At 53.7% G+C, this 25381-nt stretch overlaps 1 protein-coding gene across 2 annotated transcripts in view; it reads right to left on the reverse strand.

Annotated features, from left to right (window-relative positions):
- Positions 1 to 25381, reverse strand: part of Cdh4 (cadherin 4) — a 468010-nt gene that overhangs the window by 26776 nt on the left and 415853 nt on the right. For both annotated transcript variants that reach the window (XM_057781837.1, XM_057781836.1), the window contains exon 7: positions 12904 to 13076. In XM_057781837.1, coding sequence (XP_057637820.1) covers positions 12904 to 13076 — 173 coding nt within the window. The remainder of the gene's footprint in view (positions 1 to 12903; positions 13077 to 25381) is intronic.

The following is a 25381-nucleotide window of genomic DNA, read 5'->3' on the forward strand; positions in this document are numbered from 1 at the left end:
CTACCCATTCATCCTCCATCATCCCTCATCTACCCATTCATCCTCCACCATCTCTCCATCTACCCATTCATGCTCCACTAGCCCTCCATCTACTCATTCATCCTCCATCATCCCTCCATCTACCCATTCATCCTCCATCATCCTTCATCTACCCATTCATCCTCCATCTACCCATTCATGCTCCACCGATACCTCCAACTATCCACCCATCCTATACCCATTCTTCCCTTCTCTCCATCTGTTCTTCCTTTCCTCCCCTCTCACTCCTTCCATCTATATCCCTTCCTGTTCCTCTCTTTGTCCCAGACACAGCCAACCTGTCAGCTGGAGAGGGATAAATCATGGGCCAAGCTCAGCACTACAGTGCTGCCCACATGTGGCATTGGATAAAGATAAACAGAAACAGAAGCATATGCTTATTATACATGAACATGTGTTTGCGTGCACATCAATGCCTATGGAAATGTAGGAATATGTGTAACCTGTATGCATGTGTATGTGTGTATTCATGTGTGTACACACCTGTAGGTCTCTGCATATGTGTATAGTGTGCATGTGTGTGTACATCAGCCTGCCACTAGAGGGGGAGCTGAACTTGCTTGTGGACTGCAGGACCTGGGAGGGAAGCTGGTCCTGCAAGATGGGAGAAATACTGGAGGGACTCAGAAGAAGCAGGGCAGCCGGGCTCTCTAGGGTCTTCTGCCTGCCTCTGAGCCCACGTGGGTCTCAGTTTGGTAGTCTCTGCCCCTGTATTATCCCTCCATGGAGATAGAAGGAGGTGCTGGGTACAGTGGGCATGCTGTGTTCAGGGTCACCCTACTGGCCAATTGCTTTCCTGTGGCACCCCCTCCCCAGTTCCCAGTGGGTACAGAGAACAGGGCAGGTGCCTCTGGAGTTGTGTCAGCAATGCAGCTGCAGTGAATTCATTAAGAAAGTGATTTAACCGTTTTCAAGTTTGAGAGCAGGAAGACAACTAGAAAGCAGCCATCCCCAGGGCTTTCACTCACCTCCCTCAGCCCGGCATGCAAACTCTGCAGAACATCCATCAATAATGCATCTGTTGGCCTGCCCTAGAAAGCGCCTGTGCAGCTTCCCCAGCATACCCGCTGTTGTCCACCTAGCTGTGTTCTGTAGGTCTGCTGAGCCCACATCTGGGAGCTCCCACCTTCCCCTCAGTGCTGCACCAGTGAGTGCTGAGACTGTCTTACCCACAAGGCTGTAAGCATTGCCCCCTACTTATTCTGGGCTCTCTGAGGTGGTCAGTATGGGGGCGGGATGAATTAAAACCCAGAGCCCAAACACAGAACCCCCAAATCCCTACATACTCCTTTGAGGTCAAAGCCATCGCTGGGCACTCTGCTCTGGTCAGGTCTGTTCTGTGCCAGCTCCCGTGGTTTCCAGTGCCCCCCCCCCCTTGGGCTTCCCCTCTGGTCACTGCTGGAACCTTTGCCTCCCCAGACACTGTGAAGTGGGACAGCTGAGGCCGTCCTCTTGTTGCTCAGCATCTAAAGACTGCTCCGTGCTCAAGAGTATATGAAGGGGCCACATGCAGGTAAGGCAGAGGGGCAAGCACTGTGGGAATAGTGAAAAGCTGGACCTCAGGTTGGCAGGCAACCTGGAAACCCCATTTCTGGATGTGGATCTAAAGGCTGAGAACAGGTTTTCACACAAATGGTGTACGCCAGTGTGCACACGGCCCCATCCACACAGATGGTGTACGCCAGTGTGCACGTGGCCCCATCCACACAGACGGTGTACACCAGTGTGCACATGGCACCATCCACATAGATGGTGTACGCCAGTGTGCACACAGCACTAACCACAAAAGCCAACCAGCTCACGACAGGTACTTGAAACGTGGTGTGTCCACATGATAGAATGTTACTCATCCATAAAAGGGTAAAGCGTTTTGATACTTGCTACACCCAGATGAACCCCAAAGCCATTGTGCCAGGTGAAAATAGGCCCACAGCCACAAGGAGGGGTTCACATTGGGCAAGTCCACAGACAGCAGGGGCTGCCTGCTGGGACAGGAGAAAAGGATAAGTGGGGGCGACACTAGCACCATAGGGCCTCTTTTAGGGGTGATGTGAGGGCCCTGGAGCTAGGCAGAAGTGATGGGTGTGCAGCCCTGTATGAGCCGAGCACACCAAGAGGGTGAATTCTCCAGCATGTAAATTACAGCTCAAGGTATCGGCACTAGACTGTACGTGTGTACCCGAGACAGTGGGGTGCACACAGCCCTCCTCCCTTCTGCTGCTGCCTATGGGGGTGGGGAAGCCAAAGCAGACAGAACCCGCAGAAGGCTACACTACTCTGCTCTCTCAGCCACCCTGTTTCTTAGGACCCTGAGGGGACTCTGTCCACTGTCCTCCATGGTTGCTGGGGGGATGCTGTTGGAGGTCCCAGGCTTCCATAGAGCCTCAGGGTGACCCTTCCAGCAGGCTAGATTCTGTCATGGAGCGGTCCTGCCCCTCTGCAGGTTGCCCAACCTATGCTGCTGCATCCCAGAGCCAGAAGGAGGCAATTCCTGTGTGCAGGACTGCCTGGCTCACGGGTCTTCAGTGGCCCTGGGCCCCAAGACTGATGGTCAACAGTGTAGGGGAGTCTTTCGCCATGTGCTAGTTACTGAGGTTTCCTTGTCTGTGGGTGGAGTGGGGAAACTGTGTGCACATCTCACAGGGTGTCCGGGTCGACTCTTGGTGACGACTCAGCACTAAGAAGCTGTCTAAGTGCAGAGCCTAGGTCACTAGCAGAGCTCCCAGTAAGGGTGGCCCCAGCTCCCCACCTCAGCATGGCCAGTGTCCTGGGCAGACCTCCATTGACCGCTGTAGTCCCTGAAATCTGGGCTTCCCTAGCCCCTCACTCTAGGATGTGAGTAGAGATGGCTCAGTGGTTAAGAGCGTGTGCTGCTCCTTGCAGAGAACCTGAGTTTGATTCCTAAAACCTACATCAGGTGTCTCACTCCAGCTCCAGGGGCTTGAACTCCTCTGACCTCTACAGGTGTCCCTGCACTCACTTGTGCGTACACACACGCACACCCCATGTAATTGCTACTACTGCTATTAACTTTTTAAAACAATCCCCTCCCCGTGCTGCCTGAAGCTTCTAGCTGCTCAATCAAGGATGTTTCTTGTTTCTTGCCCAGACTCCAGCATTGCCTGTTGCAGCCCTCCCTGGGTGGTGATTCTCTACTCTTCCCCCAGGGGGTGCTACAGAGCCACTCAGGAGCTCCCACCTGCAGAGGGGGCTCTTTCCTTCCAGCCAGCAGCTCTTTCTGCTGCATTGAAAGCAGAGAAAAATGCAACTCTTCTCAGCGGGGTGTGTACAGCACCCCCCTACTGCTGCCGGGGGAAGCCAATAAGCTAGTGGGCTTCAGGCTGAAACAGGGTGGCGTCAGCACAGCCTAGCAGGCCTCAGGCTGGGTCAGGATAGATGGAGTCAGATGCTCTGCTCTCACCGGCCACTCTGTCCCTCTTCCTCTTCCTACCTCTCTTCTCTACTGGGCACCTCCCACAGCAATTGCAGTCTTCTGGACTCTGCAAGCAATGAGGCGGGGTGGCAGGAGTGTCCCTGCTTCAAGCCCAGAGGGCTGAGGAATACGGGTGCCTTTGCAGCCATTTCTGGCAACCCCCTCCAGCTCTCAGGCGCCTCCTCCAGGCTGCTGACTGAAATTGCAGGCTGAACACCGCACTCCTTCACTTTCCCCTTCTTCCTCCTCCTTGAGGCTGTGGATTACCCACCTTGGGGGTCCTGTCTTTCCCAGGCTGACTCTAGGACAGCTTTTCCTAAATGACATTTGTGGCCAGGTCACACTCTGTTGCTGAATGTCCCATACTCTGTGGGGGTGCTGGGCAGTATCATAAACTCTGCCCATGGGGTGTTAGGAATCCATCACAGATGTCAGCAGTGTAGTAATATCCCAAGGGGACATTGTTTGAGAAGCAGGGTTCTAGGAAGGAGGCAGGCGGTAAATAAGGGAAAACAATCCCTTCAGGGCTGTGCAAGCATGGACAGAGGAGAGTATGCATGGGGAGCTAATTGAATTAACCCCCTCCAGTTAATATGCTTGGGGGAGACTGTTGCCAACAGAGGGAATGGTTCTGCTAAGGCACTAGGAGAGGTGGTGTGTGTGTGTGTGCGTGTGTGTGCGTGTGTGCGTGTGTGTGTGTGTGTGGTGTGCACAGATGGAGATGGAAGCAGGCTCGACTCAACCGGGCTCAGAGAACAGCCGAGCGGGGGTCACCTGTCTGTTCTGTGTGGCTTTGACCCAGGGTGTGGTCTGGGGTGAGACCTGGAAAAGAAAAGAGCTACCCATAGGGCGAGCTTTCTGTGCGGGTGGGATCGTGGGACCCAGGGAGTTTGCTGCCTGGACATGTACCACCGAAGGGACACCTTCTGCTCTGCTCCAGTCTGGAGACCATGGTGTTCTGATACTCCCCTTTTCATACTGGGGATAGTAGCTGGGAGCACCCCAGAAAGCAAGCAGCAGGGTACACTTGATGCTACGTGACCTAGCCTGGGGCTGGTATCCTAGGAGCTGCAGACACTCCTGGCCTCCCAGTCCCTCCAGAGAAGCATGCCCTGAGATGAGAGCCTCTACTGCTAAAGGGATACAGAGGATTTGTGTACAAAACCTTTTACTTAAATACTGGCAAAGTTCAAAGATAACAAATAGATCCAGCGTCCATCTGTGGCCGTATCTGTCTCTGGTTGCCTGTCTGAGACCTCACATCGGATCAATGGGTGCTGTGAAGCCTCAGCGTGGAAGGAGGAGGCCCTGCTGTGACAGGGATGTGGAAAGCCTGGTACAGGTGTGGCTACTCTGCACCTACATCTGGTGACGGCCACAGGGGAAGGTCAAGGAAAGGTCTCAGTGTCTGGAATGGTGAAGCAGTGTGGATGGTGCAGGAGAGAGTGTGGCTATGTGCTGCTGCAGCTCACTTTCAAAGCAGGCACAGGCTGGGCTTGGCACGTGGGCTGTGACTGGGTGATCGTGGGATGGGGCTGGGGCTAGGGCTGGGGTGATCGTGGGCTGTGGCTGTGGCAGGTGATCGTGGGCTGGGGCTGGGTGATGGGCTGTAATAGTGATCCTCAGCTGTGACCCGGTGATCGTGGGTTGGGGCTGGGGCTGGGTGATAGGGGCTATGGCTAGGTGATCGGTTGTAACAGTGATCCTCAGCTGCGACTGGGTGATCCTGGGCTAAGCTAAGCTCTGTCCTGCCTCTTGTCTTTGGGAGCCCTGAACTTGGGACTGAGACCAACCTGTCTGGATCTATCACCATCCCTTCACACACAGGAGTTCATGAAGGTCACACCATGGGCCTTCCTACTTCTTGAGTGGGCCTCCATGGTGATCTCTCTGACCTCATGCCCTTGCCCTCTGGTGGCCCTTGAAAGAAGAGGTCAGAGGAGGGGAAAATAGGCAAGAAAACATGGGGCTCTCCGAGCAAGCAAGGTGGGTGTGGCTCAAGGAGGGGCTCTGCTCTGGTAATCTAGTGGTCTATCCCGGCTTCCACCCAGGACCCCCTGTTGAAACCTGCCCCAGGCTCTCCAGGGTTCCTTGTCAGCCTGGTCTGAATAATGTGACCCCTCAGCAGGTCATGAGCCGGACCAGCGCAGTCTCCTTGGTGCTCAGGCCTCTTCTGCACTGCAGGCTCTTCCAGGCTCCAAGGGTAGGGGTGTGGCTTCAGGTCCCTCCAGGCTCCAAGGGTGGGTGTGGCTGGACATAAGAGCAATGGTAGGGCCTACTGCTAGAGCTGCTGGGTCCCCAGGGTTTGGTTGGTGGCTCTGTGGGTGTCTGATGAATTTGTCCTGTGTGGAGTTGGGAAGACAGCTGAGACAGTCTCTGTGGTTTTATTTCTATCTTTGGAAAGGGAAGGAGAGTGTCAAGCTTTCTCTGGCCTTGTTTCTTCTGAGTTGCTGCCAAGTGGAGGTTGTAGGGAGACAGTGTCTGGAAAGTTCTGGAAACATTGTGAAAGGGCACTTTACTCCCCCTTCCCCCCGCAGATGTCCTTGCCGATGACATGTCACACGTTTCTGAATGTGTCCTGTACATCTTTGGACATGTCTGAACGTCACTGGGTTTTGTGGACATGTCTGAATATTTGTGGGTATTTTTGGAAGTGCCTGGATGTTTCTGGGTCTGTTGGGGGTGGCGTCCTGCAGGCAGCCCTGCCCTGAGCGTGCATCCATCACCATATACTGCTCTGCTAGGATGTCTTCCTGCAGAGCCAGTGATGAAAACTCCTGATTTGGGGCACAGTTTCGTGGTGGAGCTCTGGTCCAGCACAGGCAAGGCCCTGGGGTTAGTTTCCAGTACTGCAAAAAGTCCACAAAGCAAGTAGGCTCTCTTTCCCTGAGACGGCCAGAGAGAGGCTCTTCTGTCTCTACAATGCTCTGCAGAGCTTCCTCTTGGGCCCCACATGGCAACCAACGCCTTTACATGGGCAATTTGTCCTGCCTCTCTCTAGTGCTGTCTGATGGCCTTATGCAGCCACGGCAGAGGCAACACACACACCACACCACACCCACAGACACCCCCCACTACACTCCTCCCACATTATATACACCCCACACAAACACACCCACACACAGTTTGTCATGGTTAGTAACTGCTTGAAGTGTAACTCTCCATCTTTGTCCTTCATGTCCGCAAGCCAGATTATTTTTTTGTCTTTTTTTAAAAATTTATTTATTTATTAAAGATTTCTGCCTCCTCCCCGCCACCGCCTCCCATTTCCCTCCCCCTCTCCCAATCAAGTCCCCCTCCCTCGTCAGCCCGAAGAGAGCCAGATTCTCTTAAGGAAAACCTGTTTCCTGCAAGGCCGGCTCAGGTGGGTCATCTGGGAAGAACAAAAAGGCACAGAAAAGCTCCCAAACTGGCAGATGCCAGATGCCAGAGAAATAGCCCTGAGAGATGGGGCTGCCACCTCTTGGCAGGGATTTGGTCTGTGGCAACAGGGCTGTGGAGATAGTTTTGGGGTGAACTCAGCAGGCTGTGGAGATAGTTTTGGGGTGTACTCACCACTGTGCTGCCTGCTTTCTGGCATGTAGCTGGAGTATTGTTTATGCCTGAGCAGGTTGCGGGGGGGGGGGGCTTCAGAAACCCAGAGTGAGATAAGCCCACATCATGGCTTTCTGGGCAGCTTTTATGGTAGATTAAGTGGCAGTGTTTCTAGTGTGGGACACGGTAATAACAAATGTCCTCCTGTCCTCCTGTGCTGACTCCATTACGTGATCTGGTCTCACTTTCCCTCCTTCTGTGATCCTTCTCTTCCTCAGACCTCTTTCTGCTTCCCTTTCACCCACTGCCTGGTAGCTGTCTTCCTTGTGTCTGCCTCAAATCTTCCTCCACATGATTCGTACTGGAGGCCAGTTTGTAGATCTATGTGCACCCAAGTCCAGACGGCCTTTCCAGGTCCTAAGGGGTAATGAAGCTTCTGGCCTCCAGATACTGGGTGCAGATGGATGTCTGGGGCCACCATCCAGTCCACCATGGATGCTAAGTGACTGTGACCAGGGCTCTGGTTAGCCTGTGACTCCAGAGATCCTGGGCCTCAAGCTGCTGGGGTCTCTCCTTCATCCTGGCCCAGAGAGTTTCTGCTGGCCTGCATCTTGGGTTGGCTCTTTTATTTGGTGATGTCAGGTCTGTCTGTCCCCATCTGTGCCAACCTGGTGGGCTCTGAGGGAAGTTGGACAGCAGTTGACTCATTGGCAATGGGGGTCCTAGGGTAGGAAGGACCTTGGATGGAGTTGAAGTAGCCCCCTGCAGGCTGGGTCATGATCCTCAACATGTCTGACTGAGGAGGGGGGCCATGGTGCAGTCATCCCACAGAGCTACCCCTGTCTCTTTGATACTGATCCAGCCCAGTTTGGTGATTTAGCTCCCAGCTGCTGGGGACTCCTTCCCAGCTGACTTTCTACCCTTCCCTCCTCTCCACTATGAGGGTGCTGAGAGCCAAGATGACACCCCGTCTGTATGTGGCCTGGGAGCCTGCAGGCTCATGGGTACAAGGGTTCTCTGGATCCTCTGGGTAGGTGTAGCTCTGGGGACCTGCAGCTCAGTATGCCCCATAGCTCAGCCTTCCCTGTCATTTAGGGACCTGGTCTCTGGTGCATTATTTGTCCCTTAGACCCTGGGCTGGCCTTCCCCTCTGACTCCTGGCCCCTGTCTACTCTGAGGCCAGATAGCTGTGGGTTATGACTCTCCTGCCGCTCTTCAGAGCTTACGGTGCTTGGCAATGTGAGAACCTCAGGCTGTAGGCATGCCAGTTGGCCTGTCCACAGGGAGGTGATGCCCTGGTGGCTCCAGCCTGTCACAATTGCCTGTACTCTGACCAGCATCTGATCTGGGCTCGGTGTTCACACTCTGACCAGCAGTTGTCCTGGGCTCAGGTGGGGACCTGTCACCAATCATCAGGCTGAAGATGTTTGCAGGGTATCCTCAAGGGATGCTCACAGTCACAAGAGGCCACAGGAAGGGACAGCTGCCTTTCCTTAGTGTGTTGACTTTTGCACGTGGCAATAGAGGAGGGCATAGTGAGTGGCCAAAGAGCTATGAACGGTGGCTCTGCAGCAGAGCTGACTGGGCCTGGGGGTGTCTTGTCTCTGGACCCTTAGGTACCCTGTCCTGTCTATAACTCAGGAGCTTCATGATGTCAATTAAAACACCCGTGTGACCTCTGTGCTGTCTGCTGCGCACCAATGGGGACAGAGAAAAGGGAAGGGGTACAGGGGAGTCTGTGAAGGCAGAGGATAGACCCTGGTGTGTAGGGAAAAGCTGAAAGGGTTCTTTCACTGTCATGGGCAATGCCACTCAGTGCCACAGTGGCTTCAAGGATCATTTGCAGGAACACAGGGGACAGGCAAGCACCCGAGGCTCGGGGAAGGCTATAGCATGCCTCACACCATGCCTCCTATTTCCTTCCTTTCTATCAAAGAGAAGTAGCCTTTGTGATAAGAAAAAACAATCGATGTCACCGCAGAAAAAGCTCGTTTCTGCTTGGATCCAATTGCACAGCCTGGCTGGGACCCTGGGAGCTGTGCTCCATGTGGCCCGAGAGAACGAGGGGCCCATGCCTGCGTGCACCCCACTCTTGAGTCAGGAGACATTTGGTCAGTGGAAAGCAGAGACCGGGCAGCTGACAGCCCTTCACTCTTTCCTCCTGTTTTGGAGGGAACAGAGCACTTTCTTTCTGACATGAGTTTAAATAAGTACAGGAGGGGGCTGGTCTGCATTTCCTCGGGGTCTTTTCCAACCCCGGGGTAATTAACCTGGCCCACCATGTTGAGAAGTTTGAGACTGAGGAAAATGACCAGCTGATGGTCACCATGTGGTGGGACCTGAACTGGATGGAGCCCGTGACAGTGAAATCAGCCTCACGGAGGACAGTATGGCACGTGTGAACACAGTATGGCTAGATGCTAATCATGAAGCTAAGCAATCAAAACCCCCTGCTGCTTCCAAAGCCTGGCTCTCACCTTCAGAGCAGCTAGGAGTGGCGCTCAATCTTCTTATTAGGCCATAAATATTCTAATTAGGGAACGTGGGAAGATGAGCGGGATTAGCAGGTGGGGCAGGGACCCGAGAGCCACTTGAGCCCTTCTGAGTTTCTCCTGACATTTAATCATGTAGCAGTGCTCACTTCATACAGCTCTCCTAATTAGATGCACAGCAACCATGCCTGTGGGTTTCCCACGTCATAAGGATAGCTCGCTGCCTTGAGCAGGAAGTGGGTCCTGTCCGTGGTACCCTCCCCTAAGCCAGGAGAGATGACGAGGAGGAGCCTTGGTGTGGTCCTTTAGATTTGGCCGTGTTGATGCCTAGCTGGAGCAGGGGTGGTGGGTGTGGTGTCGAAATGACCCTCCATGGCCTGTCACATAGCCTGACGCTTCTGTGGTGACAAATGGCTTCTTGGGCCAGGTAGTGCCTTGGCTCTGGCTGTGTCCTGTGCTACCATTGCCACTACCTGCTTCACAGTTCACAAATGCCTGGAGACAGTTAGCCGTATGTGCTGTGATGTGTCTGTATGAGGCTAGGGTACATAGTGGCCTTCACTAGAAGCCGGAAGGTAGCACCTCCAGCCAGGTATCCTACAGGGCTCTGCCCTCAGAGCACAGGGCATACACCCGTGCCAGAAAAGCATGTCTGTGAGCACTCCCTCCAGAGACTATGCTTACCGGTAGCCCCCACCCCAGAGGCTGAGAACCTAAGCAAGAACATTCTGGAGGCCTCACCCCCAGGGAGGTCCCTTCCACTGGGAAGAAGGAACGAGGAGGAGGGAGAAGAGGGATGAGGGAGGAGGAAGGAGGAGGACAGAAGATGGAGAGAATGGAAAAAGGGAAGGGAAGAGTAGGAGGAAGGGGTGTGGGGGAGATAAGGAAGGAAGGGGTTGAGCACCACAGAGCCCTCCAGCAGCCATGGCCCATTAACACACCAGGGCCTTGCCAAGGGCACAAAGCCTGCTTCCTCTTTCCCAGATAGCACATCTCTACCAGGTGGGAGTGGCTAAGTTACATCTCAATGTCTCAGGCTAAACTCACAAGTCCCTTGATTGAGCCAAGTCTTTGAGTCCTCAACCCGGTGAGGACTTGGTGCTGGGCGCACAGGGGCAGCTTCTCCAAGGGAAGAGACTGGGTTATGTGGCGATGAAATAGAAGAACTTTTTGTGGCTCAGAAGGTGTCCTGGATACCGGCCCTACCTCCAGGTCACAAGGTGTCAAGGCCCGGTGATCCATGGGAAGGTTGGCACAGAAGCTGGTGTTCTGGACCTAGCCTGAGGGACACGTGTGGCCAGGGGAAGGCCCAGGAGTCTGGGCACCTATGACCCCAGATGGCCTTGCTCTCACTGCAACTGGAGGCCTTTCTAGACATGACTTTCTATGCCTGGATCCTGGGGACCAGTCCCTGGGAGTTGGTAACACAGAAGGGTGTGTTGAGGGACCCTACTGTTCTGAGCCCTCTCAGGCACTGCTCCCCAGGCACACACAGCTTCCTGCTTCCTCCCTGGAGCAGCAATGGAGTCAGGGCCTGAGCAACAGTGTGGGACATGGAGAGATGCTCAGTGCTCACAATGGGGCACATGATGGGGCGCGATGTGTGGTCCTCTCCCCTCTAGAAGGTGCCAGCGCTCACAATGGGGCGGGCTGTGTGGTCCTCTCCCCTCTGTAGAAGGTGCCAGCGCTCACAATGGGGCGGGCTGTGTCATCCTCTCCCTCTGTGTTACAGTCTTTCCTTGGTGCCCTGTTGTCCTTCTTGTGACAATGTCTACTGATGTGCCCACAGGGGCCTTCTTCTCTAGCCCCCATACCTGGAGGGGTCTCCTCTGTGCTATCCCCATCCCTGATTATTGGGGCCTTGTCATGGTTACCCTTTCTGCTCTCTCTGAACATAAGGAAGGCCAGATCCTCCTAGCTAAAGACAGCCTGCTAAATGCAATAATTTCTGTTTGGAATTTAATCTAGTGCTTATCCCTGGCTCTCACACCCTGAAGCCAGTTGCGTCCTTTCGAGGGCAGCCCCCTAGTTTACTCCTACTCATTTGCTCTGTTTGCTGTTTGGTTCTGTTTTCTTGAGAATGAGATGGGAATGGTGGAGAGAAGAGAAATTTGCTGGAACTGAACATTAGCAATTGAAGTAATTGAGGAAGGAAGCTGGTTGCCACAGTGTCCCCAACCAGCCCCAGGGGAGGAGGAAAATACAGAGGCTGAGGTTTGCTCCATTGTGCCCGTCCATGCTGGGCTCAGTTTGTCCTTGGAGAAGCACTGGGTCAGCTTGGATGTCTAAGGGAAGCTCAGCCGTGTACCCCAAATGCCAGCCCCAGCTGCATACGGCATGAGGACACCTCCTAATATTTCTGTCTTCATCAAACTCACACACACACATGCGCACACACACACACATACATACACACCTCTGACCCTTAGAGCCCAAAGGCCAGCATTGTCATACTTTTGCAGAAGAAAGGTCCTGTACTGGCCCTCTTACAAGCTCATGGTCACACAGTCAGCAAAGACCACACCTCAGTCAGATCCAACCCATATGGTCTCCAAGGCCATTACCCCTTCCTTCCGTGTCACATAGCTACAAAGGGTCACTGTCCAAGTACCACCCTGTGCACTGCCTCTTACAACTTAGATGGCCGGGGTAGTTTGAGTTTTCCAGAGACCTCTGAGCTTTAGAGTCAAGATGGGAATTGAAGGCCTCAGGTGCCCCTTAGCTCTCAGACCTGTCAGACCCCCTAAGATGTGAGAACTCCTAGGGAGGAGACCAGCTACTTCCTTGCCAGCTTGTTCCCATGGCATGTCACCACAAGCCGCTAGTCACAGCTGAGCAGCCCAGGCTTGTGGTGAAGTCCCTGCAGGCCCAGAGACTGAGGCTGAGGCTGTGGAGCTTTCAGAAACTTGAGATGGGGACAGCCCGGCCACCAAGACAGAGTACAGCTAGGAAGCTGCAGCCACATTTCCACAAAGGAGCCCCGCGGTTGTGGGTGCCTTTGTGCTCAGTGGGGCTCCCAGGAACACCCTCTTGTGCATGTTAGGTCCTGGGGGGGCACATAGTTACTCACTTGTGGTTGAGCATGTCTAGACAGCTCAGGGAGGCAGGCTTCCAAGGACCTTAGATCTGGAGTACAATGCTGGCGGGATCCCGAGAACAAGGGGGTTCATCCTGGCTTTTCTGAGTCCCCGAGGTGTTGCTACACCACTTGGCCTGCTCTGGGGGATTTCAGGGGGTGTTCATCTGGCTACTTGCCCAAAGCAGCGGGGTGAGCGCTGCGTTGGGTCTGTCTCCCTGCAACACAGGCAGGAGCCGACGCTGAACACCACCCGGATCCCTGACTTCCTAACTGTACATTTGGATCGTCGCGCTTGCTGTTCCCATGAGGCCCACGGTCCATCTCACCTCCCGGTCCAGGCCTGCTGCCACTGTCACGATGTCCCCGGTTTCACTGTTGATGGTGAACATGTTCTGGGAGGGGCTCTGGGGTGTCTGGGTGACAATCCGGTACCGCACCATGCCGTTGGCCGTAGTGCTATCATCGGCGTCATTGGCTGTCACGGTCATCACGTATGTACCTGGAACAGACATGGGGTCAGATGGGGACACCCAGGGCAGACATCTCCAGTCGATCCCAGGGCTCTCGATGCAGTATCTTTTACCACGCTGTGGCCTAGCTGCTGCCATGTGTCTGAGGTACCTCAACGGCAAACCTCCTCACCTGCCTACAGCACCTGAGAGAGTCCTCTTAAGCTACCCATTCCCCTGACTTTCTGAATTTTTCCTTGTTCTGCAGAGGGCAGAGTAGACCTGGAAGAAGAAATGCTTTTTCACTTCTGGGGGAACTGGCAGCAGAATAGACCCGAGTTAGGACTGCCAATGCCCTGAGCCACGGGACCTGAGGTTGGTGATGAGTAACTCCCAATGCAAGGCTGCTCACTGGGTACCAACTGATCCTGCGTGAAGCCTTGCTGCTGAGGTATAAATGGAGGGACTCCATAAAGATGCTGTTATTGAAATATAAACTTTGCCGTTGAAGAAAACAAGGCCAAGGTTTTGACAGCCTCATGAAACTGAAAATAACTGTCTCTACCACCCAATCGCAGAAGGCCACCTGTCACTCTGTCCTTTCTCCCAGCCTCCTGCCTGCTTTCTGTTTCTCCAGATTTGCCTATTCCAGGCAATTCATGTAAATGATGTTCCATCATCGGTGGCCTTTTGTGTCTGGCTTCTTTCCCTGAGCCTAGAGGTTCTGAACCTCCCTCCTTTTTATGACCGAATACTACTCCACTGTGTGATCGAGAAGAGCCAGTCTCCACTATTAACTGAACGCTTTCGGCATGCCAGGCATCATGCCATGTGCTTAGTTTTATGGAGAGGTCAGCCAGAAAAACGTTATCCCCGCCTCTTCACGATTACTGAGAAATACAACACAACAGGCAGAGACTGAGCTGAAAACTGATCGTGCTCCCTAGAGAAGGGAGGCCATAGTCAAGGGACACGTGGATTAACGGAGCAAGAAGGTGGACTTGGCCATGACCAGTGGCATACTCCTGTGAGCTCAGCATCCAGGAGGCTGAACCTGGAGGACTGCCACAGATTGAGACTGGCCGAGTCCTAGGCCAGCTTGGGCTGCACCGTAAGGCTGTCACACAAAACAAAGTGGCAAAAATGTGGCTTGCAGAGGAGGCAGGTAAGTCCTTGCTAGAGAGAAGGAACTGGGACAGGAGAGGATGATGACCCAGGCCCAAGAAGCAAAGACCCCGGGGGAGAGTTCTGCCTGTGGGAGGAACAGAGCGGGGGTAGCCCATGTGATGGGCTGGGTCAGCAGTGACCTCAGAATAGACAGCTGGAAGACGTATCCTCAAGTTGTGAAGCTCATATCCAGGAGGGCAGGGAAGCAGTTTGTTTAATAAGCTCATAACAGAGTACTGGTTTCATAAACTAGGGCATGTGTGCGTGAGGAATAGAGAAGACTGGAGATGCTGGGGGAGGGCTCTTAGGACACTCACGAGTTCCATGGTGAAACGGAAAACACGCTTCTACACTGGGTCCACTGAAGCCAACTCTGGGCTTTGAAACAACTTCTAACATAGAGAACGGGACCCGTGACCACAGACATAGAGGAGAGAGAACGGGACCCGGGACCACAGACACAGAGGAGAGAGAACGGGACCCGGGACCACAGACACAGAGGAGAGAGAACGGGACCCGGGACCACAGACATAGAGAACTGGACCGGTCGACCACACAATCTGTAACAGCTGCGGAAGGAGTGTGGCGTGCTAGGTAAGATCTGGAGATTCCTTTTTAAGAGTGAGGGACTGCCACTTGGGCATCAGAAGATAAAACATGTGTGTGAGGGGTGGGGAGAAGGAGGGGAAGGGAGGGGGAAGAGAATGGGGAAAGCAGGGAGAGGGGAGAGGCCAGCAGAGAGGGGCGTGGGCACTGACGTTACTGAGGAAGACAGAGGTTTTTAGAGCCTAAACCACATCTGGAAATCGCGAGGCCTGGCTGTGTTCACGGCTAGCCCTTAGCGTGAGGTGAGAATGCTCCAGGCTTGAACACTTTGAGCCAAAAGGAAGAAGCAGGTCCACGGGTTACCATGGAAACGACCCAGGAGCGTTCCCAGCCCTGGAGCAGAGCAAGGACTCAGCAGTTTTAGTTTGTCTTTCTGAAAGATGCAGAAGGAGGAGGAGGGGGGAGGAAGAAGAGGAGGAAGAGGAGGCAGCGGCGAAGGAGAAAGAGGAGGAGGATGAGGGGGGAGGAAAAGGGGGAGAGGAGGAGGAAGAAGAGGAGGATGAGGAGGGGGAGGAGGAAGTGAAGGGGAGGGAGAAGGAGGAGGAGGAGGAGGAGAAGGAGGGTCCTTCTGAAGCCTGGAAAGCAGCCCTGCCTGGGGAAGTAGCCTCGTCCTAGACCCCAGCGGCCCCTGTATTGTCCTCTCAGCAGGACCCTGACCGTTTCTGACAGTCTGAGGGGCAGGCCCTTGGGCATCCTCTGCCGTTATTCTCTTCCTACAAGTCTCAGCCTGCTCCGCATGCTTTCAAGGTGGCTGCCCTAACTCCCTTCTTGGCTCTCTCACTCCTTCCTCTCAGTGTGCCAACACAGAAGAGCTTCCTCCCACAGAGATGAAGGTCACACCTCACCTGCACCTCCTTGTTCTCCCAATCATATGAATCCACCGCCACCAGTCTTTCTGTGACTTCGGGGCCTCTATTCTGGCCCTTTTGTTCCCCCCTGAGATCTGGGACTTCCTGGAGGTTTCCTCTCTCCCTCTGACCCACATCCACTCTTTTCTGGGTTCTGCACAGGCTCAGAACTCTGTGCCCAGTGGCTTCTCCTCTGCCTCAGTCTATTCTGCTATTTAATGCCGGGCCCTCCCCTGCCTCTGCCTCCCACAGCTATGTGTAGAACCCTGCACAACTGTCCTGCATCCCCCTCTGTACCCAGGGGTGGCCATGAGCTCAGGTCACACCCATGCACCCAAACCCCAAGGAGGAGGGTGCAAAGGACTGAAAGGGGTCACTGCAGGGTGCATGGGAAGTCGGACGGACAGACAGGGAGAGCGCCAAGAAGTGGAGAGCTAGAGAGGGTGGCCACCTCTCCAGTCCCCTCTGGGGACTGTGGAAGGTGTGTCCATGGAGGCCAGGATGGAGCCCAAGGGCCATGTAGAAAAGCCACACACAGTCAGCCAGGTGGTGGAGGAGACTTCAGCAGAGAGGGCCAGGACACAGGCTGGGCCAAGGCTGTGGGAGCAGGAGGGAGACTTCCTCTCATCACAGGGAGGGCTGGGTCTGCGCTGCCTCATGGCCGTGCTGTGAGCATAGCTAATGCCAGAGACCCAGTCCTGATGCTAACAACAGCCCTTCCCGGAGCTTCGCAAATGTGTTCATTTGTAAACATACCACCATAGAAGCAGCTAGTATCATTAGTCACACAGCACTGAGAAAGGTCTAGAAGGCTTGGAACAGTGGCTGGCTGCATCAGCATCTCAAAGATGGCATCTCTCCAGGCACCCATAAGACATCTTTGCCACCAGAGGGCTTGGGATGTGGAGTTGGGGTGACAGCCGTCGCTGGCTATGTAGCCCAGAAAGGAGCTCGCTGCTGGCTTGCCTGTGGCTGTCTCATGTCTCCAGAGTGACTGAGTTCACACCACAATCTCCTGGATCTTGGGACTAAAGTAGGAATGTCACGATGACCCTTCGCGGCACGGCGTGCTCTTGCTTCCCCAGAGAATCTGCACAGCTGAGTTACAGAGCATTCAGTTGGCTGGATTTATTGGTCTCAGCAGGGAAGTGGGTGAATTTATTGCTATGCAGGACCCTTGAATCCCACAGACAGATGCCTGGCCTTGGCGTGTGCTGGAAGGCCATGTCCTGAGTTATGGCTGCTGCCAGTGGCCTGGGGGGGAACCATAGGTAGGGCACATTTTTCTCCAGACTCTTGACTTTTGCTTGCATTTATTTGCAGGCTGATTGCTGTGCCTGGATCCTACTCAGCTGGGGTGTGAGAGGCATCCGGAGAGAGTGCTGAGGGAGGACGCAGAGAATGTTCCACATTCATCTGTAGTCTCTGCGGTACTTGCTAAGGGTCCGGCTCTGTCCCCTCTGTCCTGGGGACAGGACTAGTGGTCAGACAGTGTCATCAGTAGGGCTCCGGATTCCTGGCACTGGCTTGTCTTGTCCTGTAGTTATTTTATTTAGAGTGTCTTCAAGAAGTCACACACCTTTAATTCTAGTACTCAGGAGGCAGAGACAGGCCAAGCTCTATGAGTTCGAGGCCAGCCTGGTCTACAGAGTGAGTTCCGGGATAGGCTCCAAAAGGCTACAGAGAAACCCTGTCTCGAAAAAATACCCAAAAAACAAAAAGTGTTTTGTCTAGGGACACAAAAACCACAAGGGTAGTTAGGACCTGGAGGGCTGAAGAGTCCAGCTGACCAGCCACACCCACGGGACAGCACACCTACCCTGCTGGGAACTTTCCCTACCCTCCAGATTTGGTGGGTAGGCCAGGGAACTCTGAGTTTGCCATCCATGTCCTGGGAACTTCTCAGACAATGCCTAGCAATGCGTGGATGGAGGCCCATTACTTGGAAGGTTCCAGAGGAGGAAGGGGAAGCACTGGATTTCCAGTGTTTGTCTCTTGGGATCACTGTAGCGAAGTGTCCCTGAGGGGGTCACACAAGCGTTTACTCCCAGAGCGCAGGTCACTCTTCTTTCTGAGACCTCAGAAGCTTTCCAGTTGCTGGAGGTGTTCACCAGGCCCAGGAGTCCTTGGCTCATGGCCCCACTCCTCCAAACTCTGCCTCTGTCCTCACCGGTGCGTCCTGTGTCTTTCCCCTTTCCGTCTTGGATTTGCTGTGACTAGCAATGTTTGCAGAGCGGACCCATTTTCCTTGTAATAGGCCATGCTCTGAGGTTCTGTGGGAGCGCATGGAAGATGGGACAGGCTTGACACCGACTGCAGGGCCAAATCACAGGAGGCTGTGACCACTGTGTGACGTGTGCCTTCAGAGGTCAGGCCGGGCTCAGAGCTCGATGGGTCTTCCTCAGCCCCAGATCTGAACCTGGCCGTGCCCTGCCTCTACTTGTGGCTGTGTTCCGTCTTTGGTGCCTCATGTCTTGATGTGCAGAAGACTGAGCTGGGTTCTGAGTTCAATGCCATTCCAGGGGATACAGCAGAGCTTCGAGGCCATGCCTCCGTCTTGTGCTGTGAGCAGGTGAGACAGCGCCCAGTGTCCCCAGTTGACCCTTCCTTCTCCCACTGGGTGAAGCCTGAGGCCACACGGATGACTGTGAACTCCCTGCCACTCGCTAATCAGCGTTCGCCCCACTGCAAAGTCAGACCACAGCAGAATGGCAGGGCTGTGTGCCCCCATGGACCGTGTGGGGAGCACCCACCTGAGCCACATCTGTGCTGACCTGGGTGCTCGGCAAAGGATGAGAAGGGAGCTGCTTTTCCAGAGCTTTCTCTGGAGGCCTCCGCCTTCCCCCCTCCTGGAGAAAGACATGGATCTTTCCCATGAGCAGAGTCAGGTAAGTCGAACCAGCCATTTCCCCTCTGGGCTAGGGGTGGTCTGCCTCTCACCTGGGGGTGACGACATCTCTCCTCTAAACTGGCAGGCAGTGGGAGAGCCCTGAGGACTCCCAGCTCTGCTCCTCCTTGGAACCCATGTACTACGCTGCCACACGCCTTAAAGGATTAATTTCACAAGCCTTAAATTGCAGTTTAATTTGAAAACTAATTCAGCCCCATAATTGGCTTTCTGCTCAAATCACTGAGGCTAAAGATTTAAATTCTTAATATTCAGATGACTTTCAAGTATCTGATGCCATCTGTGCATCAGGCCGTGGCATTAATCTAGGGGGACTTCCACCAGCACAGAAATGAAATAAATAAATACGGGGGCTTTGCTAATAGAATAATCTAGTCAAGCCTGAGTCCCGCCTTGTACGGACGAGGGTTTCGCTCACCGCACTCCCAACTTGTAGATTCTTCTGCTGTTTAATTTTTTTTAAGTGACATCAATTTCAGGATTTATAGTGCGGGTCTCCGCACTGATACAAGGGGTCAGGGTGTGCAGTGAGTTAAAACAGCTGACCGAGAGGTCAAGAGGCATCTCTGCTTGGGCAGTTTGAGAAATGACGCTTAGGTTGGCTGTGGGCTTTCTGGCCAGAAGCATGGTAGCGATCAAGTCTGTGGCCAAGCTGGGGATACTCCAGAGAGGAGATGGCCATGAGGTGGGGGAGGAGCTTCCTGCACAAGCATGAGGACCTGAGTTAGAATCCCCAGGGTTTACATGAAAGTCAAAGGCAGTAAGGCCCAGTTCTGTCATCCCAGTACTCCCACGGGGAGATGGACGTGAGAACAGGGAAACAAATCCCCATATCATGGCATAGCTACCCTGGCAAACACAGAGGAAGATCCTGCTTTGGAAAGAGAAGATGAGGCCTGAGGTTGTCCTCTGATTGCCACGGTCACACTTTAGCATGTACATATCTGCATACATGTACAGGAACAAACATGCATGCATATGAGCACACGTGTATTGCACACACATATATTTTTTTAAAAAAGAAAGGAGATGGGTGCATGGCCAAGGTGATTCTGGGGAAAGGGGCTTAGTTAACAGGGTGCTGTCATTGTGTGAGTGTGAACTGCCCCCCCCCCCAGGCCTGGGTGAGACCTGAACCCTAGTGTGTGATCTGTCATTGTGTGAGTGTGAACTGTCCCCCCCCAGGCCTGGGTGAGACCTGAACCCTAGTGTGTGATCTGTCATTGTGTGAGTGTGAACTGTCCCCCCACAGGCCTGGGTGAGACCTGAACCCTGGTGTGTGATCTGTCATTGTGTGAGTGTGAACTGTCCCCCCCCCCAGGCCTGGGTGAGACCTGAACCCTGGTGTGTGATCTGCCCTGGTCTGAGTGGGAACTGCCTGAGTCTCTCCTGTGTTGGAACACTTATTCCTTACTCGATGGTGCTATTTTGAAAGACTGTGGAAACTTTTTGAGGTAGAGCCTATTTGGGGGACATGAGTCACAGAGGGGAGGCCTTGAGGTATTTTATAGTCTGAGACCCCTTCTGACCCTACTTCCTTTCTGGTCTCTGCCTCCTGTTCCAGAGATTTGAGGAGTCCTTGCTGCTTGCTCTTATCACAACAGAGCCCCCTCCATGTGCCTTCCTTGCAACGATGAACCGTACCTTAAGCTGTGAGTCGGGGTGACCCCTTCTTCCTGAAGTGGCTTTTGCCACATCGGGGAAGAAGCCCACAAACCCCTCCCAGGCCTGGATGCTGCTGTTACCATGAACACACCTCCCAGGCCTGGATGCTGCTGTTACCACGGACACACTTCCCAGGCCTGGATGCTGCTGTTACCACGGACACACCTCCCAGGCCTAGATGCTGCTGTTACCACGGACACACCTCCCAGGCCTAGATGCTGTTGTTACCACGGACACACCTCCCAGGCCTAGATGCTGTTGTTACCACGGACACACCTCCCAGGCCTAGATGCTGCTGTTACCACGGACACACCTCCCAGGCCTAGATGCTGCTGTTACCACGAACATACCTCCCAGGCCTAGATGCTGCTGCTACCAAGGACACACCTCCCAGGCCTGGATGCTGCTGTTACCACGGACACACCTCCCAGGCCTAGATGCTGCTGTTACCACGAACACACCTCCCAGGCCTAGATGCTGCTGTTACCACGGACACACCTCCCAGGCCTGGATGCTGCTGTTACCACGGACACACCTCCCAGGCCTGGATGCTGCTGTTACCACGGACACACCTCCCAGGCCTGGATGCTGCTGTTACCACGAACACACCTCCCAGGCCCGGATGTTGCTCTTACCACGAACACACCTCCCAGGCATGGATGCTGCTCTTACCACGAACACACCTCCCAGGCATGGATGCTGCTGTTACCACGGACACTCCTCCCCTCCCAGGCCTGGAAGCTCCTGTCACTCATTCCTAGATGGTAGGGAGTTTGCATCTTCAGAAGGACATGCATCTGAGGGGAAAAATGGCCGCTAAGCAGCTCACTGGGTGACAAAGGGCAAGGGCTCCTGACGTGGGCGCTGTAAGGGTGACTGGTACACAGTAGCAAGGTCAGCTGCTTTTAAATGAGTCTCCCTACATTTCTGAAGAGAAATTAAATCCAGTAAAAGCAATGTGGTGAGGCCAGGAAAACCAACTAGTATTATTTATTTATTAAAGACTTAGTTATTTAATATGTATGCAGTGTTCTGGCTGCACATCAGAAGAGGGCACCAGATCTCATTATAGATGGTTGTGAGCCACCATGTGGTTGCTGGGAATTGCTCTCAGGACCTTTGGAAGAGCAGCCAGTGCTCTTAACCTCTGAGTTATCTCTCCAGCCCACCAACTAGTAGTTTTTTTAATTGATTTTTATTGCGCTCTATATTTTTCTCTGCTCCCTTCCCTTCCTCTCCCCTCCCCTTCAGTCCTCTCCCATGGTCCCCATGCTCCCAATTTACTCAGGAGATCTTGTCTTTTTCTATTAGATCCATGTATGTCTTTCTCTTAGGGCCCTCATTGTTGTCTAGGTTCTCTGGGGTTGGGATTTGTGGGCTGGTTTTCTTTGCTTTGTGTAAGAATAAACAGCAGTGTCCTAAGTCACTACCTGTTGATGCCCCACATGAGAATGCTCCTGCCTAACATCCTGGTCCACAGAGTGGGTGCTCATATTTTCATTTTATCAGCATAGAAGAAGAAAAGCTTGTTCTGGGCCCCACCAGGGCCATGTGGCAGGTGCACGGTAGTAGAGCTGGATAAGCAGACCCCTGGGGTGTCGTGTGGGTTGGGGTGCACTATCCCACCCCCAGGAGAGAAAACTCAGATACTATCCATCCCAACACCCACAACTACAGTTACCATAGTAGTGGGTCAATGGGCAGATACAAGAAAGGCTGGAGCAGCACAACTCCCCATCCACGTGATGGCTGGCCTGTGAGCTGTGGATTTTGGATTTTGGACAGGTAGTGCTGAGGGCAATGAGCAAGAGAGCCATGAACAGAACCTAGACATAAATCTCTCATCCTGTACGAAAATAGACTCACTATGAATTGTGGACCTGGCATATAGTATAAACCCACAAAACTCCATAGAACGGCATGGGAAGAGTTTCAGAAGGCAGGGCATGGGAGGAATTCTTGCAATACCAAAGCCCCGTTCTTGAGAAGACTTCATCAAGAGTTGAGACTTTGCTCACCAAAGGCCTGGGAAAACAAGCCACAGAGCAGGGAAGAATGTGCAAGCCACACACAGGCACAGGCCTGTGGGCAGTGTGGAGAGGGGTTCTCAAAGCACCTCTGAGAACAATCTAATTAGGAGGCGGACAGAGACACGTGCGGTCACCGCAGAGGGTGCACAGATGGTGAGAGACACGGGACGAGATGCCGCTTGTCGCTTGTCATTAGGGAAGCACGCTCTCAGACTGCAGCGAGTATCGCTGTGCACCCCCCCTCCCACTGTCTAGTGCAGAGGCTGGCGAGGACACACAGAGGTGCTTTGTCACTCAACATGGCAGGCGTAGCACGGGACGGCTCCTTGAGGAAGGGCACGGAAGTGTCTTACAAAGTTGCCCGCTGCTCACAACCTGCTATACCAATGTCCTCTAAAGCCCCCTGAGCTAAAGGGCAGGTCCTCAGCGTGAGGGTGCAATGGGGAGTTGGTGACACCTCACTATGGCTTGCTATGAAGTATTCCAAAAGGCTTGGTCCCCAGCAGGCAAATCTGATCCTCGAGAGGCTATCAGATCATGAGGGTTTTGACCCAGCCAGTGGATCCATTCCCTAGTGAGCTCCTGGCGGGAAGGCTTTGTCGTTAGTATCGGTGGTGGGAACCAGAGGTGGGGTCTGACTGGGGGAAGCTATGTCACTGGGGTGTGTTTGAGGGGTCTGTTTTGTACTTGGCTACTTCTTCCGCCCCATCGCTGTCCTCAGCTGCAGTGAGGTGAACTGCATCCCCCTGCCATGCTCTGACAGTATGATGTCTCAGCCTGACCACAGCCTTGGAGGCAGCCAAGCATGGGCTGAATGCCCTGAAGTGGTGAGCCTAGTTAAATCTTCCCTACATATAAGGTGATTTTCTCAGGGATTTTTATCGCGGAGCTACTACGGTATATGAGCTGGAAGTGCATCTACAGACCCTCAACCCAGAGAAGTGAAGCTGTGTGTTTTCCAACATTCTACATATGTGTTTCCTCTCAGCATCTTATATCACCCTGGCACTTCTCAGAGGGCAGCCAGCTGGCAAACCGTGGCATGTCTGTTGCTTAGACCATGGACCTCTGCCCTGGGACCCATGTGATGGCCCGGACGAACCTCCAGAGCCTCATGCTGGGTAAAAGCGCCAGCCCCAGAGGGAACAGGACAGCGCTTGCCAGGGTGAGGGACCCGGGTGGGTGTGGGATGGGGCAAGGTATGTGTCTACAAAGGGGCACTGGGAGGAGTCCTCTGAAGCGGCCAGTCAGGAAGCAACTCAGAGGAAGAAGAGTTAATTCAGCTCACAGTTGGGGGTATCACCCGAGAGGGGCAGAAGCAGGAGGAAGCGCTGCGGGGAGTCCTGGCCCCGTGAAACAGGGAGCAGGCAGGAACTGGGATTGGACTATCAGGGCTTGAGGCCTGTCCTCAGTGAGCCACTTCTCCCACAGGTTCCTTATCCCAGAGGTTCCGTGAGCCCTGGAGGGCAGTGCACACTTACATCGTACTAGGTCTTTTGTGTCTTGATGGCAGGGGTCACAGAGCCACATGTGTGGCAAAACTGCATAGGATCCGATGCACAAACACAGACACAAGCTCATAATTTAGATGAGAAGGCATTTCTAGTGAACTCGTGCAATTGAGAGAAGACTGGGGTATGGAGGAAAGTGAGGTGCACAGGCTGCACATGGGACCCCAGGCTGCTCACGAGTGGCCCTGCACGAACCCCGCCCTTTAGCGTTCTCCCACAGCTTAGTCAATATTTAATCCTCACCCATTTGTTTCCCATTAGGACACACATCCGAAACCTCTCATTAGCCCATCTTTCCAGAGAATAATGACTAATTTCCGGCAGCAGCTTCCCTTTCTCTACAAAGACCCTTCCATTATTGTAATTTACGATGGAGGAGGAGAAATTGCAGACAATTTCCAGGGTCCAGGGACTGTGCTATAGGAAGGGATGCCATATCCTCACCCTCGCCCTTGGTTGGGGTCCAGGGAGGAGGGAGATGCTGGGTTAAAGTGACATCATCAGGCCGCATCCCACAGCTGGTCTGAACACGTGACTCCGCCAGGGACCAGAGATGGATTCTGAAGTCCCAGGAGCCCTGAAGGTCACTCAGGACGTACACAATCCTTGCTGTGAGTGTCCCGGGAGCAGGGTTTAAAGCTGTGAGGGCTTCCCTTGCCTGGCCAGCTCTGGGAAGGACCCACTGTCGATCTGCTGGCCCCATGGCTATGGGGCTTTCTGAGAGGCAGTGTGGTGACACACTGGTTTTGTTGCCCTAAGAGTCAATGCCAGCTACACATGCTGGTTATTATTATTATTATCATCATTATTCTTTTTTCTGTTTGCTTTAAAAGAAGGTTTGGAAGCCTGATTTGAGAGAAAAAGACGAGGATACCCTCAGGCTCTTTAGATAAGTCCTAGGTCTTGGACGAAGGCCGCCTGCCTCTGAGCTAACAAAAACACACCACAGCTGAACCTGTGCCTCCCTCCAGCCCCTCCAAGAGGTGCCCTTGGCAGCCCTCATTCGTTTTCTTCCGTTGCTTGTAGCTAATTTGCCCGCCCACCGCCTACCCCGTCCCTCAAGAGACTGCCTTGGGATGAGCTGCCTAAGGTTCCGCAGAAATAATGTTACATCCTGTTCCCTCCGGTGACACTGGACTCACAGCGTCTCACGGTCCTGAAAGACAATCACTCGAAGAGCAGTCCCCAGAGACGGAGCAATGACAACCTCCACCCGTGGAGGAGAGTGTGATAAATGTTCGCCCTTCTGCCCTAGCCAGACGATGCTGGCCCCTCATGGGGCCCACAGAGCCAGGGGAGCAGGTGGCTTCGTGGAGGACATTTTGCCCTGGCTCTGCTTACACTGATTTCCTAGCAGAAACTGCGCCTGTTTTGCCCGGTACTCTGCAGAGCGCCAGGGCTAGGACTGGCAGGGAAAGTGCAGGACAGCAGGGTGAGGGAAAATAACAAGGGAACTGTTTCCATGTAAGTGTCTGAGATAGCCCACGTGGAGTGCTTGCTGTTTTCATGTAAGTGTCTGAGATAGCCCACGTGGACTGCTTGCTGTTTTCATGTAAGTGTCTGAGATAGCCCACGTGGAGTGCTTGCTGTTTTCATGTAAGTGTCTGAGATAGCCCACGT

The sequence above is a fragment of the Chionomys nivalis genome, chromosome 9, assembly GCF_950005125.1.
Source record: "Chionomys nivalis chromosome 9, mChiNiv1.1, whole genome shotgun sequence".
Taxonomy (NCBI): domain Eukaryota; kingdom Metazoa; phylum Chordata; class Mammalia; order Rodentia; family Cricetidae; genus Chionomys; species Chionomys nivalis.